At 45.4% G+C, this 16,790-nt stretch overlaps 1 protein-coding gene across 1 annotated transcript; it reads left to right on the top strand.

Annotated features, from left to right (window-relative positions):
* The first annotated feature begins 672 nt into the window (after positions 1–672).
* On the top strand, positions 673–16,466 carry LOC125395592 (L-lactate dehydrogenase C chain-like). Its single transcript, XM_048427037.3, has 8 exons — positions 673–970; positions 1,177–1,309; positions 4,596–4,713; positions 7,879–8,052; positions 10,785–10,958; positions 12,831–12,948; positions 14,974–15,097; positions 16,203–16,466. The coding sequence occupies exons 2-8, from the start codon at positions 1,184–1,186 to the stop codon at positions 16,365–16,367; spliced, it is 999 nt and encodes a 332-aa protein (XP_048282994.3). The 5' UTR covers positions 673–970; positions 1,177–1,183; the 3' UTR covers positions 16,368–16,466.
* Positions 16,467–16,790: the final 324 nt, after the last annotated feature.

Here is a 16,790-nt window from a genome sequence, read left to right as displayed (position 1 = left end):
AGAACACTGCTCTAGAGAACCCTGACTAATACAGTGTGAGTGTGTGTGTGTGTGTGTGTGTGTGTGTGTGTGTGTACATGCATGCTAGTGCACATGGAGGGCAGAGGATGACATCAGGTTTTGCTCCCCGCTCAGGTGTCATCCACCCTGTTTTTTGAGACTAGGATACTGGCTAATTAGAGCTCACTTGGGTATCTAGGGAAACGTAGGGACCCTCTGTCTCTGCCTCCCCAGTGCTGGGATCACTGCGTGTAGAACCAACCACACAGCTTTATACCTGTGTTCTGGGATTCAACTCAAGTCCTCAGGCTTGCATTGCAAGCCCTTTGCCGACTGAGCCATCTCCCAAGAGCAGTAGTTATTTAAATGTAAGGGCAAAAGCATGGAGTTTGTCCCTCAGTCTCCAAGTTCTGCATTTCCTTGCAGCAGAAAGATAGCGCGATTCATGCAGGGCCTTCAAGGAGGCGCTTTCCAAGCTGACTGCCACTTCTGTGTGGTCTCAACGCATGCCGACCTTCCCTGAGCAGCTTAGGAAACGTTGTAGAGGTCCTCTTTCAGACGCTGAGGATGCACCAGTGGGCGTGCTTGCTTGCACCAAAGTACCTGGCAGGCAGAGGGCGGAGCTTGCATGTGACGTAGAGTCTGGCGCGTTCCTCGTTCGTTACAGCCTTGGCTCCTGAGCCCAACGGTGGTCCTGGGTGTCACACCTGTGCTTCTTCTGTAGGAGGGTGTACTTCTACATCCTCAGAGGCGGTGGGCAGTGCCTTCATCCACCTGGGAAAGAGCGTTTGTGGGTTCTGGGGAAGGAAGGAGCCTGCTGGGAAGGAGGAGCCAGCACGTAGGGAGGAACCTGTCTCCTCTGCTTCACCAGGCTTCACTTTGTTTTCACACTCCAGCTAGGGAACTCTCTGGCTTCCCTCCTCCCCTGGCTCCTGTGATCTGCAGACTCAAGAGGTAGCTCCTAAACCAGGTATGTTGGCACGGGCCTGTAATCCCAGTACTCTGAGTGACGAGGACAGAAGGATTGTCATGAGTTCAAGGCCAACCTAGACTTTCTGGCTAGCCCTAGATACAATACAAAACCTTGCCTCAACTCCACCCCTCACCAAAATAATAGGTTGTTCAATGTCTTGGCTGTAGGGTCTGTGTCCACTGAAGTTTTCCTCTACTCTTTAGGCTCAGCATGTCCACTGTCAAGGAGCAGCTAATTCAGAACCTAACTCAAGAAGATAAAACCTCCCGGTGTAAGATCACCGTGGTTGGAGTTGGAAATGTTGGCATGGCGTGTGCTATTAGTATCTTACTGAAGGTAAGCAGTAAAGCCTTTTGTGCAGGAAATCAAAGAAGCTCTTAGGTCAGGGTTGCAGGGCTGATCCCTTAATGGAAATATAGAAAAATCTGTCATGTTGGCAATTTAAACATTTTCTAGGTGTGGTTGTTGGCGCAGGTGATTTAAACATTTGCTAGGTGTGGTTGTTGATGCAGGCCTGTCATCCTAGTACTTGGTAGGTGGATGCCTAGAGGGTCAGGTCAAGATCACCCATAGCTACAGATCAGGTTTGAGGGCAGGCTGGACTATGTGAAATTCTTGGGGAGAGGAGGAGAGATGGTGTGATAGCTCACGCTATGGTACTGGCTGAACAGCTTGCCTGGGCCCTGGCCGTCTGAGCACAGATGCCACGGTTCTGTGTGCTTCACTGTTACTGTGATAACTTTTTAAAAATAATTGATTTTTAAGTAATGCCAATTGGTTTTTGCCTGTGTGCACATCTGAAGCCCTGGAACTGGAGTTACTGACAGGTACGAACTGCCATGTGGGTGCTGGGAATTGAAACTGGGTCCTCTGGAAGAGCAGTCAGGGCTCTTAACCACAGAGCCATCTCTCCAGCCCCATGTCCCTTTGATCAGTGTTGGAAACTTGTCAGGGAAATAAGAAGCAAAGTCAGCTCTTACCCTCGAGTCAACTCTTCAGCCCTGAGAATACATTTTTTGTTTGTTTGTTTGTTTGTTTTGTTTTCAATACAGTCTCACTCCATAGATACCCATGGCTGGCTGGAACGGGCTCTGTAGACCAGGCTGGCCCTCGGACTCATAGAGATCCATCTGCTTCCGATGGGGTTAAAGGCATGGTTTGTGTTACCACTGCCTGGCTGAGAATAAATTTTTTTCTTTCGTTTTTTAAACAAATCTTTATTATGTATACAGTGTTCTGCTTGCATGCATACTTGAACCCCAGAAGAGAGCACCAGATCTCATTTTAGATGATTGTGAGCCACGATGTGGTTACTGGGAATTGAACTCAGGACCTCTGGAGGAGCAGCCAGTGCTCTTAAACTCTAAGTCATCTCTTCATCCCGAGAATAAATTTCTTAATAGTCCTATAATCGATGGTTGTGACCACCCAAATGGAGTTAGAAAAAGCCAGGTATGTTGTAGTTGAATTGTAAACACAATACATGGGAGGCTGAGGCAGGGGAAATCATGCGTTTGAGGCACACCTGTACCATATTAGCAGCACTTGTCTGCTTCACTGGAAATTGAAGACTACCTTTCCAGCTTGAGGCATTCCTGCAGCCTAGAGGGCAGGCACATAAGGCACAGCCTCAGAATAGATTTTCCTCTATTGATTTCATTGTTAGGCACTGTCTTTGTATGTGGTGGTGAAGACGTGTTCAGGCCGGGCATGATGACACACACTCCTGTAATCCCAGCACCTTAGGAGGTAGAGCGGCGAGGACTAGGAGTTTAAGGCCATCCCCAGCTGCATGGATGATCTGAAGCCAATCTGTCCTACTTGAGAACCTGTCTCAAACATGGCAAGGGACCGTTTGTTCTTCACATGTTATGTCATGGCGTGATCTATTTATGATAATGTTAGATACTATACCTATAATTTAACAGAAGAGTTGTCAGAGCTCACAGTTACCATGCTAGTCGTGCGAGACCCCCTGTGCGGGTTCGGCAGCTCGCTTCTCCCGCCCGACAACAGCACAGTAACTGCACACCAGCGAGCACAGGTGGCGAGTGCCCACTCCAAAGAGGATTTTCCTTACCAAGGAGGGTCATCCGTAGGGCCAGTGTGAAAGGAAGGCAAGTCAAAGTAAAGACGGGGTAGGTGATTCCTTTCTGTTTGGGCCAGAAGGATGCACAGCGACAACAGCATCAGGAGCTTGCTGCCTGGCTTGACGGTAAACATGGTGGGAACGCTTGGGCAGAATTCACTTGCTTTTCATTGAGTTTAAAGTGTTATTTAGGGGGCTGGAGAGATGGCTCAGAGGTTAAGAGCATTGCCTGCTCTTCCAAAGGTCCTGAGTTCAATTCCCAGCAACCACATGGTGGCTCACAACCATCTGTAATGAGGTCTGGTGCCCTCTTCTGGCCTGCAGGCATACACACTGACAGAATATTGTATTCATAATAAATAAATAAATATTTTTAAAAAAATAAAGTGTTATTTAAAGACTCAGTTCTAGATGGATGGAGAGATGGTTTAGAGCACTTGCTACTTTTTTTTTTTTAAAGATCTTATTTACTTATTTGTGTATACAAGAGGGCACCGGATCTCATTACAGATGGTTGTGAGCCATCATGTGGTTGCTGGAAATTGAACTCAAGACCTCTGGAAGAACAGTCAGTATTCTTAATCTCTGAGCCATCTCTCCAGCCCCTGTTTGTTTTTTGTTTTTTTTTTTATTTTATTTTATTTATTATGTATACAATATTCTGTCTGTGTGTATGCCTGGTGGCCAGAAGAGGGCACCAGACTCCATTACAGATGGTTGTGAGCCACCATGTGGTTGCTGGGAATTGAACTCAGGACCTTTGGAAGAACAGGCAATGCTCTTAACCTCTGAGCCATCTCTCCAGCCCCATGTTTGTTTGTTTTTTGAGACAGAGTTTCTCTGTGGTTTTGGAACCTGTCCTGGAACTCACTCAGTAGACCAGGGTGGTCTTGAACTCACAGAGATCAGCCTGCCTCTGCCTCCCAAGTGCTGGGATTAAAGGCGGGTGCCACCACCTCCCGGCTAAAATATAATCTCTAAAAAAATGTAAAGACACAATTCTATAAAATTCTTACAATTTTGTAAAGGTAAAGCAATTGATACTTCTCCTGCATTCGCCTGTTCGCTTGGACCTCTGGTCACTCCATGCATATTCAGTAAATATATCATTTTTACCAGGAGGTGGTGGTGCATGTCTTTAATCTTAGCACGTAGGAGGCACAGGCAGGCAGATTTCTGTGAGTTTGAGGCCAGCCTGGTCTACAGAGAAAATTCTAGTTTAATCAGAACTATACACACACAGAAAGAGAGAGAAATAGAGACCCTGTCTTAAAAAAATAGAAAATCAATAAAAAACAAAAATAAAAAATCCCACAAAACCAAAACCAAACAAAACAAAAGTCTACCAGACTTCTATTAAGTGGCCATATAACAATTTGTCAATTTGTCATTATTATTTCAGTCCTGGAGATCTGGCTTGGCTTCACACCCAGGGCAGGCACTTTGCCAGTGAAGCTCCACCCTCTGCCCCGGAACCCTTCTTAGTCTCCTAAAGGTTTGGGCCATGGTATCTGTGATGTTTCTGTGTTTTAGGATCTGGCTGATGAACTCGCTCTTATTGACTCTGATGCAGACAAACTGAAGGGAGAGACCCTGGACCTTCTGCACGGCAGCCTTTTCTTCAGAACTCCAAAAATCATCTCTGGGAAAGGTTGATTTTAGTCTAATAATTTCACTTTCAAAGATTCATAAGAAGTACTCAATTTTGTCGTATGTAATGTCTTGGATACCTTATAATCCCAACACTTGGGAGGTGGAGGTAGGAGGATGGTCAGGTGTGTAGGCCAGCCTCAGCTACATACTGAGTTTGAGGTCAGTACTTGAAACCCCATATCAAAAAAATCAGAAAGGTGGGCTGGAGTGATGGCTCAGTGGTTGAGAGCTTTGCCTGCTCTTCCTAAAGGTCCTGAGTTCAATTCCCGGCAATCACAAGGTGGCTCACAACCATTTGCAACAAGATTTGGTGCCCTCTTCTGACCTGCAGGATACATGCAGGCAGAACTGTATACATAATAAAAAAAATTGAAAAGGTAATTTTACCAAATTGACTGCAATAAGTATATAATTAAAAATATCCGCCGGGCGGTGGTGGCTCACACCTTTAATCCCAGCACTCGGGAGGCAGAGGAAGGTGGATCTCTGTGAATCTGAGGCCAACCTGGTCTACAAGAGGTAGTTCCAGGACAGCTCAGGCTGTTACACAGGGAAACTCTCTTGAAAAAATCAAATAAAAAAAATACTAGCATACATACATATCACTGTCATTAGAACATAAATTTGAAGGCTGATTTCTGTTTGACTTATTTACTTATTTTGAGATAGAATCTTAGCATATGCCATGATTGACTTGAAACTCACATAGATCTGCCTGCTTCTGCTTCCAGAGTGCTGGGATTAAAGGTGTGTGCCACCAAGCCCAGAGTAAAGACTTAATTCATTCATTCATTCATTGTTTGTTGTTGCTTTTGTTTTCAGACAGATTCTCTCTATGTAGCTCTGGCTGTTCTAGAACTCACTATGTCAACCAGGCTGACCAAAAACTCACAGAGATCCAACTGCCTCTACCTCTTGATTCCTGGGATTAAAGGTATGTGCCACCACACTTGCAAACCTTATTGTTATTATTTTTTAAAAAGAATATTAAATTGCAATGGGGGAAATTTGGAAGGGAGAACAATACAAAACCCCTTTGGGGCTGGAGAGATGGCTCAGTGGTTAATGACACTCGCTGCTCTTATAAAGGACGGGATTTGATTCTCAGCACCCACGGGGTGTCTCACAACCATCTGTAACCCCAGGACCAAGGGATCTGATGTCTTCTACCAGACTCTGAGGCACTGCACTCATGTGGTATGCCAACATACATGTAGGCAAAATACTCAAGCCCATAAAATAGTAAATGAGTAAATCATAAAATGACCATCACTGACGGTAGTTATTTAATTAAAAGTATCCTGAAGAAGCACCGTAAACACTTCATATTGACCCAAAATATGTAACTGTAATTATTAGTTAATTTGCTGATTTTTCTGTTTACCTACCTACCTACCTATCTTATCTATCAACTATATTTCTATTATTACTATTATTTGCTTTTCTTTTTTTTTAAAAAAATATTTATTTATTTATTTATTTATTATGTATACAGTATTCTGTCTACATGCATGCCTAAAGAGGGCACCAGGCCTCATTACAGATGGTTGTGAGCCACCATGTGGTTGCTGGGAATTGAACTCAGGACCTTTGGAAGAGCAGGCAATGCTCTTAACCACTGAGCCATCTCTCCAGCCCCTATTATTTGCTTTTCTGAGGGTCTTTCTACATAGTTCTGGCTGTTCTGGAACTCACTATGTAGTCCAGGCTGGCTTCACACTCACAGAGCTCCCTGCCCCTACCTTCCAAATACTGGGACTAAAGGTGTGCACCACCACACCCTGCCTATTTTTAGTATTTTTTAAATGATGTGTATGTCACACACACACACACACATACATATGCATGTAGTAATGTGCACATGAGTGCAGGGACTTGTGGAGGCCAAAGGCATTGGATCACCGGATCTGAAGTTAGGGGAAGTTGGGAGCCACCAGATATGGGTGCTAGGGACTGAACTTGGGTTCTCTAGAAGAGCATCAAGTGTTTTTACCACTGAACCATCTCTCCAGCCCTGAGACCCTGTTTTCACTGTGGTGGTTTTTAAAGTGTGATAAAGGCCCTTATCACCAAGCCTGGTGACCTGAGTTCAATTTGAGGAACCCATATGATAGAGTACTGACTCCCCACGTTGCTCTTTGACCTCCACATGAATTCCATGGCGTGACACACTCACACACATACACACACAATTAAATGAGAATATGAATGTCTTAGATGCTTAAAGGAATTGCTAATTGAAAAAGCATCTAATAGGGGGCTGGAGAGATGGCTCAGCGGTTAAGAGCACTGGCTGCTTTTCCAAAGGTCCTGAGTTCAATTCCCAGCAACCACATGGTGGCTCACAACCGTCTGTAATGAGGTCTGGTGCCCCTCTTCTGGCCTGCAGACATACACATAGACAGAATATTGTGTATATAATAAATAAATAAATATAAAAAAAAAAGAAAAAGCATCTAATAATGTATAATAATGATAAGCAAAGCTTGTCTTAATGCGGTTGGATATAGTAAGTGAAATAATTTCCAGGTTGATAATTACATTTAGTAATATAGGTGGTTTATTACTTGTGTGAATTAAGGTCTGACTTATTTGTAATCTCAGATATGGTTTCTTATAATAATTAGAGGTAAATCTCTTCTTTCTTTTAGAATCTTAAAACAGATATAGAAATTCCCAAGAGTTCTAAACTTTTTTTCTTTGGTTTTTTGAGACAGGGTTCCTCTGTGTAACAGATCAGTCTGGAACTCACTCTGTAGACCAGGCTGGCCTCGAACTCTCAGAGATCCTCCTGCCTCTTACTCCCAAGTGCTGGGGATTAAAAATTTGAGCCATTACCACCTGGTGAGTTCTAAATCAGGTATTGCTAAAAAGTCAGGACCCTGGGAATTTAGTTCAGTGGTGGCATGGCCATTAGTTCAATTCCCAGCAACACAAGAAAGCAAAACCTGAAGCCAGAGAGCTGCTGATTTCCTTGCCCCAGGGCTTTCTGACAACTGGGAATGTTGGTTAAAGTGGGTAGCAGATTAGGAAGTGGCCTTATGCTTCAGTGTGGGGAGTCTTGTCTTTTTCCAAATCCAGGATGTGGAGGTACAGACGCTTAACGAGTCAGGCGCAACGGTGTCAGTCCTGATCTGAACGCTGTCCTCTGCTTCCTTCTTAGATTACAGCGTCTCTGCCAACTCCAAATTAGTTATCGTCACAGCTGGCGCCAGGCAGAAGGTGGGAGAGACGCGCCTTGACCTGGTACAGCGCAATGTTGTTATCATGAAATCCATCATTCCCGGCATCGTCCAAAACAACCCTGACTGCAAAATCCTGATTGTCTCAAACCCAGGTAAGGACCCCATCCCCTCTGGGGTGATGATTGGCCTGCACCATTCCATTCTAAGCTCCACTAAGGTTGTATTTGTGGACAATAATCTTCGTCCACTCAAAGTCTGCCATGCCACAAGTTTTGATAGATGCTGTCATGATGCCATCATAGTAAGATCTGGAGCATCTCTGTCACCGCTGCAGGGCCGTTTGACACATTTTCTGGAACTTTCTAAACAAAACAAAACCACGCAGAGAGTACAAGCTTTTCTACCCAGCCCCTTTTATAGCAGTTATTTTAGGTTCATCTGTGTCTTGGATGTGTCAGGGATTTTGTTTGTTTGTTTGTTTGTTTTATAAGGCAGAATTTCTCTGTAGCTTTGGAGCCTGTCCTGGAACTAGCTCTTGTAGACCAGGCTGACCTCGAACTCACAGAGATCCACTTGCCCCTGCCTCCCGATTGCTGGGATTAAAGGCGTGCACCACCACCGCCCAGCCGCGTCAGGGATTTTTATGCCTTTGCATTGCTGGTGTTTTCTTTTTATGTTTCTGTGTGTGTGTGTGTGTGTGTGTGATGTGCACATGTGCACACTGGCGTGCTCATGTGGAGGCTGGAGGTTGGTATCTTCCCCCACAGCTCTCTAGCATCTCTCACTGAATCTGAAGCTTGCAGTTTTGACTCCTGACATTATGTTCTTGGACCTATCTGTCTCTACAATCCCAACCATCACTAATCCTATTTATGGATGTAATTTTTAAAAATCAGATCCCATTAGAGATGGTTGTGAGATGCCATGTGGTTGCTGAGAATTGAACTCAGGTCCTCTGGAAGAGAAGTCAGTGCTCTTAACCACTGGGCCATCTCTCTACTCCACCCCACCCCCCCAACTTGTCTTGCTTTTTACGTGGGTGCTGGGATCTGAACTCAGATCCTAATGCTTGCCTACCAAACACTCCATCAACTGAGCCATCTCTGCAATCCTGTTTATACGTTACAAACACTCTATTTCCACTTGTTGGTGTCTATTTTATGTGTATGAATGTTTTGCCTACATGTATGCAAGATTCCCTGGAACTAAGTTCCAGACAGTTATGAGCCATCATGGGGGTGCTTGAAACCAAACCTGGGTTCTCTACAAGAGCAACCAGTGCTCTTAACCACTGAGCCACCTCTGCAGCCCCTACTGAGGGCTTTTAAGGATAATGCAAATATTCGTGTGTAAGCATCTGTGTGGTCATGTCTTCTTTCTTTAGAGTAAATGATGGGGGCAGGAGGGCCCAAGTGGGTTATATACTCTAAAGTGTTTGGCTCTGTTAGAAGCTGCACACAGATTTCCAAAGATCTGTGTCCTTGGCATCTCCCTCCCCTCCAGCTCTCTGTTTGCTGTGTTCTTACCAGCCCTGCTCCTGTCAGCCTTCCATTTATTAGTTTTGTTTTTTTAAAGATTTATTTATTATGTATACAGTGTCCTGTCTGCATATGTGTCTGCAGGCCAGAAGAGGGCACAGGTGGTTGTGAGCCACCATGTGGTTGCTGGGAATTGAACTCAGGACCTCTGGAAGATCAGTCAATGCTCTTAACCTCCGAGCCATCTCTCCAGCCTGAGACAGGGTTTCTCTGTAGCTTTGGAGCCTGTCCTGGAACTAGCTATTGTAGACCAGGCTGGCCTCGAACTCACAGAGATCTGCCTGCCTCTGCCTCCTGAGTGCTGGGATTAAAGGCATGCGCCACCACAGCCCGGCCACTGTCAGCATTTCCAAAGTGCAGCCCCAGTGTCTTATTTTTGAAGGTTAGTCTGGCCAGATACTGTGTGTTGACACCCTTGCTACTATCACATGTGTTTCCTAGCTCTGTTAATTTTTCTTTATTTTTATTTTTGATTTACATGGGTGTTTGTGTGCATGTATGTCCATGCACCACATGTATGCCTGGTACCTCTGTCAAAGAGGGATGTTGGATTCCTTGGGACTGGAATTATAGATGGTTGTAAGTTTCATTTGGGTGCTGGAAATCGAACCTGGGTCCTCTGGAAGAGCAGCCAGTGAGTGCTCTTAATTGCTGAGCCTCCAGCCTCCCCCCCAAAAAAACCACATTTGCAAGTCAAATCCTTCTCACCCCCAAGGCTGCTGTGGCTTCTTGAGATTGGGTTTCATGAGTCTGCAGTCTGTAGATTTCGGTTACAAGGCACAGGAGTTTCCATTGCATTTGTTTAGTGGTCAGTTAATGACTGGACAGAATTTTCTTTAGATGCCTAAGACCTTAAGCAATTTCCCAATCCTTTCTGCCCTCCTTCCTTGGGTGTGTCTTCGGGACCCAGCTCAGCAGCTTATGACTGTGCCTTAACCATCACATTTCCCCTTACACAGAACTTTAACATCAAAGCCAAGTTGCTGTGATCTTTCTGTATTGCCCACACACCTGCAGCCTGCGCTGGCTGTGCCCACGCACTGTTCTAGGTAATGTTGATAGTGCAGGTGGCAATAGAAAGAGGAAATCCAGGAGGCTAAAGAGACGGAAACTGACCTGTTATTTGCTGAAAAGCCCTTAGAGTATCTCAGAAGATGCTGTAAGACTGTACTGGCGAGCGATTTACATGAAAGCCCCGAGTATCTCTACTCTTTATAGATACACTGTACTTTAAACTCTGATGAATCTGCATTTGACTCCAGACAATGTATCTTTTTATAAAAGTGCCTGTAAATAGAAATGGCTATGGATCTTTCTCTAACGCTGCTTGAAATGGTTCTTCCTAGTGGATATTTTGACTTACGTGGTATGGAAGATAAGCGGCCTCCCTGCGACTCGCGTAATTGGGAGTGGCTGTAACCTAGACTCTGCCCGATTCCGTTACCTGATTGGAGAGAAGTTGGGCGTCCACCCTGTAAGTTGCCATGGCTGGGTCCTTGGTGAGCACGGCGACTCCAGCGGTGAGTGTAGCAATGACGGTGTAAGTGTCCTTCTGGGGTTCAATTAAACCTCTCTTCAGGGCCCGTTCTCGCCAGGATAGAAGAATCATTTTTATTTTTTTATTTTCTTTGGTGTATGTTTTTTCTATTTGTGTGTTTTCCCGACTGTTTTAATTGAGCTAGGCATGGTAGTGTCTACCTGGAATCCCAGAACTTCAGAGGTAGAATCAGGAGGCTAGCTTGTTCTAGGCCAGCCTGAGCTACAAAGCAATACCCTGTCTGAAATAATGAAAAACATTTATTGATGCATAATTATGCATATGTGGAGAGTACATTGAGGTGTCTTGATACATATGTATATGACATGGTGATCAAATCAGCTTTGTGGTCACCTCATAAATCTATCATTTCTCTGTGATGAGACACTAAAAAACCTAGCTAGTTTGAGATAAACAATATTTCAAAATTATTTTTATTATTTTAAATTACGTGTACGTATGCATATCTGTGTGTGGGTATGTGCCCCTGAGTGGAGGTGCCTGCAGAAGCCAGGTATTGTATCCCCCTGGAACTGGGGTACAGGTGGTTGTGAGCTGCCTGATGTGGGTGCATTATCTGTTCTTCCCTGCTGAGCCTTCATTCGAGTCAGAAACCACTCTTGCCTTTTTTAGAGAATGGGTCTCCTGAATATCAGCCTGGCCTGAACCTTGCTCATTAGCTGAGAATGACCCTGAAGTTTGCTCCCCCCTGCCTCTATGTCCCACATAATCGCTGACTACAGTCCGCTGACTCTACAATCGAGCACTAGCGCTTGCCTCTCTTCTACTCAGAAGTGTGTGCAGCCCTTTGCCCTCCCCTTCTCCTACCTTCCCCAGCATCTCATAACTTCCCTTCTTCCCTGTCTCACGTCGGCTTATATCGCTGAACATAACTTCCTGTTCCATTCATGTCGTAACAAATGACAAGATTGGCTCCTTCTGAGGCTGAGCAGCATTGGATCACGCACGCACGCACGCACGCACGCACGCACGCACGCACGCACTACTCTTTCATTCTGTCTTTTGAGGGAATTTTGGCTAAGTCTTGGAGGTTATCCGTAGGACTGCAGTAAACATGGCTGGGCAGCTGTTGTCTTGAGTGTTCCAAGCTCGTTTCTTTGGCTGTATAACATGCGCAGCAATGGGATGAGGGGTCGTATGGTAATTCCAGTTTTAGTGTTTGAGGCACCTCCACGTTGTTTTTCCCACACATGGATGTGCCAGCTCACGTTTCCATCAGCAAGGTGTGAACGCCCCCTTTCTCCACAGCCTTGCTGGCCTTTGTTGACAGTAGCCGCTCTGATTAGAGAGAGGAGGCTCACTGTGAGCTTGTTGTTTGCCTTTAGCTTTTTTGGTTGTTTTTGTGTTTTTGAGCAAAGATCTCTCCAGCCAGGATATCCTTTCTTAAAAACAAAGAACAAGTGGCTGGAGCGATGGCTCAGAGGTTAGGAGCACAGAGGTTAGTTCTTCCAGAGGTCCTGTGTTCAATTCCTAGCAACCACATGGTGGCTCACAGTCATCTATAATGAGATCTGGTGCCTTCTTCTGGCATGTAGGCATACATGCAGGCAGAACACTGTATACATAATAAAATAAATCTTAAAATAAAGAGAACAAAACCTGTCAGTCAACTCTAGCCAAGTGTGGTGGCATATGCTTGCCATCCAGTGCTCGGGGCAAAGGCAGGAAGATATGAATTGGAAGGTAGCTGGGTCCTTTCTCAAAAGAACCAAACCAAAACCAGAACAGAATCCCCTGCCCCCAGCAAAACACCCCAGCACTAAACTCAAGCAACTGACTCAGCTTTTGGCAAGAAGAGCAAAGAGGAGAGCTGTTTTTTGTTTTGTTTTCTTAGTGCCCTTGTGGAGTGGTGTGAACGTTGCTGGCGTACCTCTGAAGTCACTGAATCCAGCATTAGGAACTGACTCAGACCAGGAACAGTGGAAAAAGATCCACAATCAGGTGGTGGAAAGGTGACAGCGGTTCTGTGATTGTTAATGCCCTAATAATCATTATTAAGAATCAATTTTGGCTGGGCGATGATGGTACGCAGATTTAATCCCAACACTTGGGAGGCAGAGGCAGGGGGATCTCTATGAGTTCAAGGCCAGCCTGGTCTACAGAGCAAGTACTAGGTAGGAAAGGCTCAAAAGTTACAGAGAAATTCTGTCTCAAGAAACAAAACAAATAAAAAGAATAAATTTTGAGGGCTGGAGAGATGCTCAGAGGTTAAGAGCACTGGCTGTCCTTCCAGCGGTCCTGACTACAATTCCCAACAACCACATGGTGTCTCACAACAATCTAAAATGAGGTCTGGTGCTGTCTTATGGCATTCAGGCGGAACACTGTATGCATAATAAATAAATAACTCTTAAAAATTAAAAAAAATTTAAAGTTGAGCTCTGGTGGTGCACACCTTTAATCCCAGCACTTGGGAGACAGAGGAAAATGGATCTCTGTGAGTTCAAGGCCAGCCTGGCTACAGAGTGAGTTTCAGGGTAGCTGAGGCAGTTACCCAGAGAAAGAAACCCTGTCTTGAAAAAAAAAATGGAATAAATTTTGCATGTGTCTGGAGAGTGATTAAGCACACTGGCTGCTCTCTTTCAGAGGACCTGTTGGATTCCCAGCACCACATGGTGGCTCACAACCATCTGTAACTCTAGTTCCAGCAATGTGCTGCCCTCTTCTGGCTTCTGTGGGAATTAAGCACATAGGTGATATACATACATACATACATACATACATACACATACATACATAGATGCAGACAAAACGCCCATACACATAAATAAATAAAATTTTAAGGGAGTTAATTTCAGATAGAAAATGCCTGTAGTTTTGTTTTGTAGCTTGAGGAGCGGCCCCAGGCTTCTGACATTCCCACATGAGGCCTTCGTGGTCCATACCTGCCTCTGCCTTGATCTGTGTTACCTCTCTATAACTTGAGTTACTTGTTTAATATGTTCCTCGGAGTTTTTTTAGATGGACATGTCTGATTACATATATGGGTATATATATATGAGACAGAGTATTATCCTGTCATCCAGGCTGGCCCTGATCCACAGAGATTTTCTGCCTTCATCCACCTCACTGCTGGGATTAAAGATGTGCACCATCACATCAGGCCTGTACCAGTCATTTAAAGTGGTCAGAAAGTTGTATATACTAACTTTTAAGGTAATTGGAATCTATGTTTAGATAGTTAAGCAACAATAAAATATTAAAAGTTCACCAGGTGGTGGTGGTTTATGCTTTTAATCTCAGCACTCAGGAGAAAGAAACAGGCGGGTCTCTGTGAGTTTGAGGCCAGCCTTGTCCACAGAGCGAGTTCTAAGACAGCCAAGGCTACACAGTGAAACCCTGTCTTGAAAAATCAAAACAATAAGTAAAAGTTAATTCCGTCTTGTGGTGCATATGTCCTAGTATTTTGATTTCATGGTAAAGATGAACTGATTCTTTTGTTGTTGTTGCTCTGTTTTGTTTTGAGGCAGGGGTTCTATGTAGACTAGGTTGACCTAGAACTCTTAAAGATCTGCTTGCCTCTGTTTCCTGAGTGCTTGGATTAAAGGCATTTGTCACCATACTGGGTTTCTCTGTAGCTATGGAGCCTGTCCTGGAACTAGCTACTGTATGTAGACCAGGCTGGCCTCGAACACACAGAGATCCACCTGTCTCTGCCTCCCGGAGTGCTGGGATTAAAGGTGTGCGCCACCACTGCCCAGCGACTTATTTTTTTGAGACAGAGTCTTATTGTGTACCTCTAGCTGGCCCAGAGCTCACTATGTAGAGCAGGCTGGACTGGAACTCACAGAGATTCACCTGTGCCCCACTGTGCCTGGCTGAGATCTATCTTTAAAGATTATAAGCCATAAACACTTGTAGAAGACTCCAGGGAAATGTGAATCGCAGGGCACAGACACATAGACACTTCAGAAGCGGCAGTGTTGTCTTCCTGTTGACCTCTCCTGATTTTGATTTCCTTTTTTGTGCAACCACAGTGGCTATGAGGTCCTTCGACTGAAGGGCTATACCTCCTGGGCTATCGGGCTCTCTGTGGCAGATCTGGCAGGATCAATGCTGAAGAATCTTAGGAGGGTGCATCCAGTTTCCACACTGGTTAAGGTATGCCCGGAGCAAATGTTCGTCTATCATTCTGGGTTACTGGTGAGTGTAAAGTAACTTCAGAATGAGGCGGGTGATGGAGAGTTCCCTGCAGGAAGGAGTATCAGAGGAACACAGGAGCCAGGGACCCACCCTGTGCTCCCAGGAAAGTTGCCGAGAGCGTGAGATTCTGGGCATGGGTGGGAGGTTGGGGCACTGTGAGTTTATAGACCCCGACCTTCAGTGCTCGGACCTGACATGTTTACAGCCACGCACAAAGGCAGCCCCAGAGGGATGGGCGGCAGGAAGATGGGAAGAGTTCACTGGGTATTTCGTCTTCCAGGGGTGGCAATGGGGTAGGTAGTATGGGACAGTAGATGCTGGCTTATGCAGGCAGATGTATGGGTTGCCCAGACTATAATGGAGTCTCACAACTGTTTCCGTAGCCTTGGCTATGGGAGTGGAGAGAGTGCTGGGCCACTGGCCAGAATTCCACAGCTGAGTAACGCATGTACACCTCTCCCAGGTCCCTGTCCAGCCTGAGAGTCCTAGGGTATATCTCTAGGAAAGGTGGCAGTCTTAACCTTAGGGTACAGAGGGGCAGGGTTACATCTCAAGGACATGTCCCCAAATATTACGCTGGGCCTGTTAGGGTAGCCCTGGGTTTGTCCTTTTTGACTTCACGTGTGGAGGCCTGAGAATCCATCTGTAGCAACTGTCCAAACTCAACAGTGTATTAAAAGGTACAAAGTAGAGACTTCCTGGTCACCACCTGCTTTAGCCTTCACTGTCCCCTCAGTGTACCCAGAGGTTTCATGCTCTCAGCGCTTCACCAGATAAAAAGGTCACAGAAAGACAGCACCACACATTTCCCGTTAGACATCAAGGTCATCTGTTGAGGGAGTAGATTTCATCTTTCTCAGACATGGCTTAAGGCCTCTGGCACATTCTTCTTGTCACTGGCCATCCGTGTGGTCCAGGACAAAGATGGCTCTGAGTCCTGCCAAGGATCACTTTGCCTTCTGCACACCTCGGCTTGGTACTGTAGGCTCCTGCACGTTTTTAGTCTGAAGCTTTCTTGCATGGTGGCAAGGGAACCAGACAGTGATGTGAGCTTGTGTTTCAGGGCTTATACGGGATCAAGGAAGAAATCTTTCTCAGTGTTCCTTGTATCTTGGGAAGAAATGGCATCACGGACATTGTGAAAGTGAACCTAAACCCCGAGGAGGAGTCCCTGCTCAGGAAGAGTGCAGAAACGCTCTGGAACGTCCAGAAGGACCTGGAGTTATAGTCTCAGCATTCGACAGTTTCTCAGATACATGATTACATAGTTCATATTGCAAGTGTTTCCATATAATAAAAGGTTAAACAAAATTCCGGAGGCCTGTGACCTGACACCAGTCTCTCTTGAGATCAGAAAGATAAATTCTAAAGATGTTTCTCCCCTCCCCTGTCTTTTGAGACAGGGTCTCACTCCAGAGCCCTGGCTGGCCTCAGGGAGTTGGGGTTAAAGGCCTGCACCACTAGGCCCAGCTGAAATTCCTGCCTTTTGGAAATCCTCTGTGTCTGCCTAGCAATGAAGTCTGTACAAGGCGGAACTACATTTCTATGGAACCAATGAGTGAGTTGCTCTCAGCTCCACCGGAGCACATGTTCCAACTCATTGCAGCTCAGCTGAAGTTCCCACACCACAGGAAATCCTTCCTCTGGCCCT

Source organism: Myodes glareolus, chromosome 24 (genome assembly GCF_982192425.1).
Source record: "Myodes glareolus chromosome 24, mMyoGla1.1, whole genome shotgun sequence".
NCBI lineage: Eukaryota > Metazoa > Chordata > Mammalia > Rodentia > Cricetidae > Myodes > Myodes glareolus.
The sequence above is the reverse complement of the archived record's forward strand: the minus strand, read 5'-3'. Positions and strand labels throughout refer to the sequence as shown.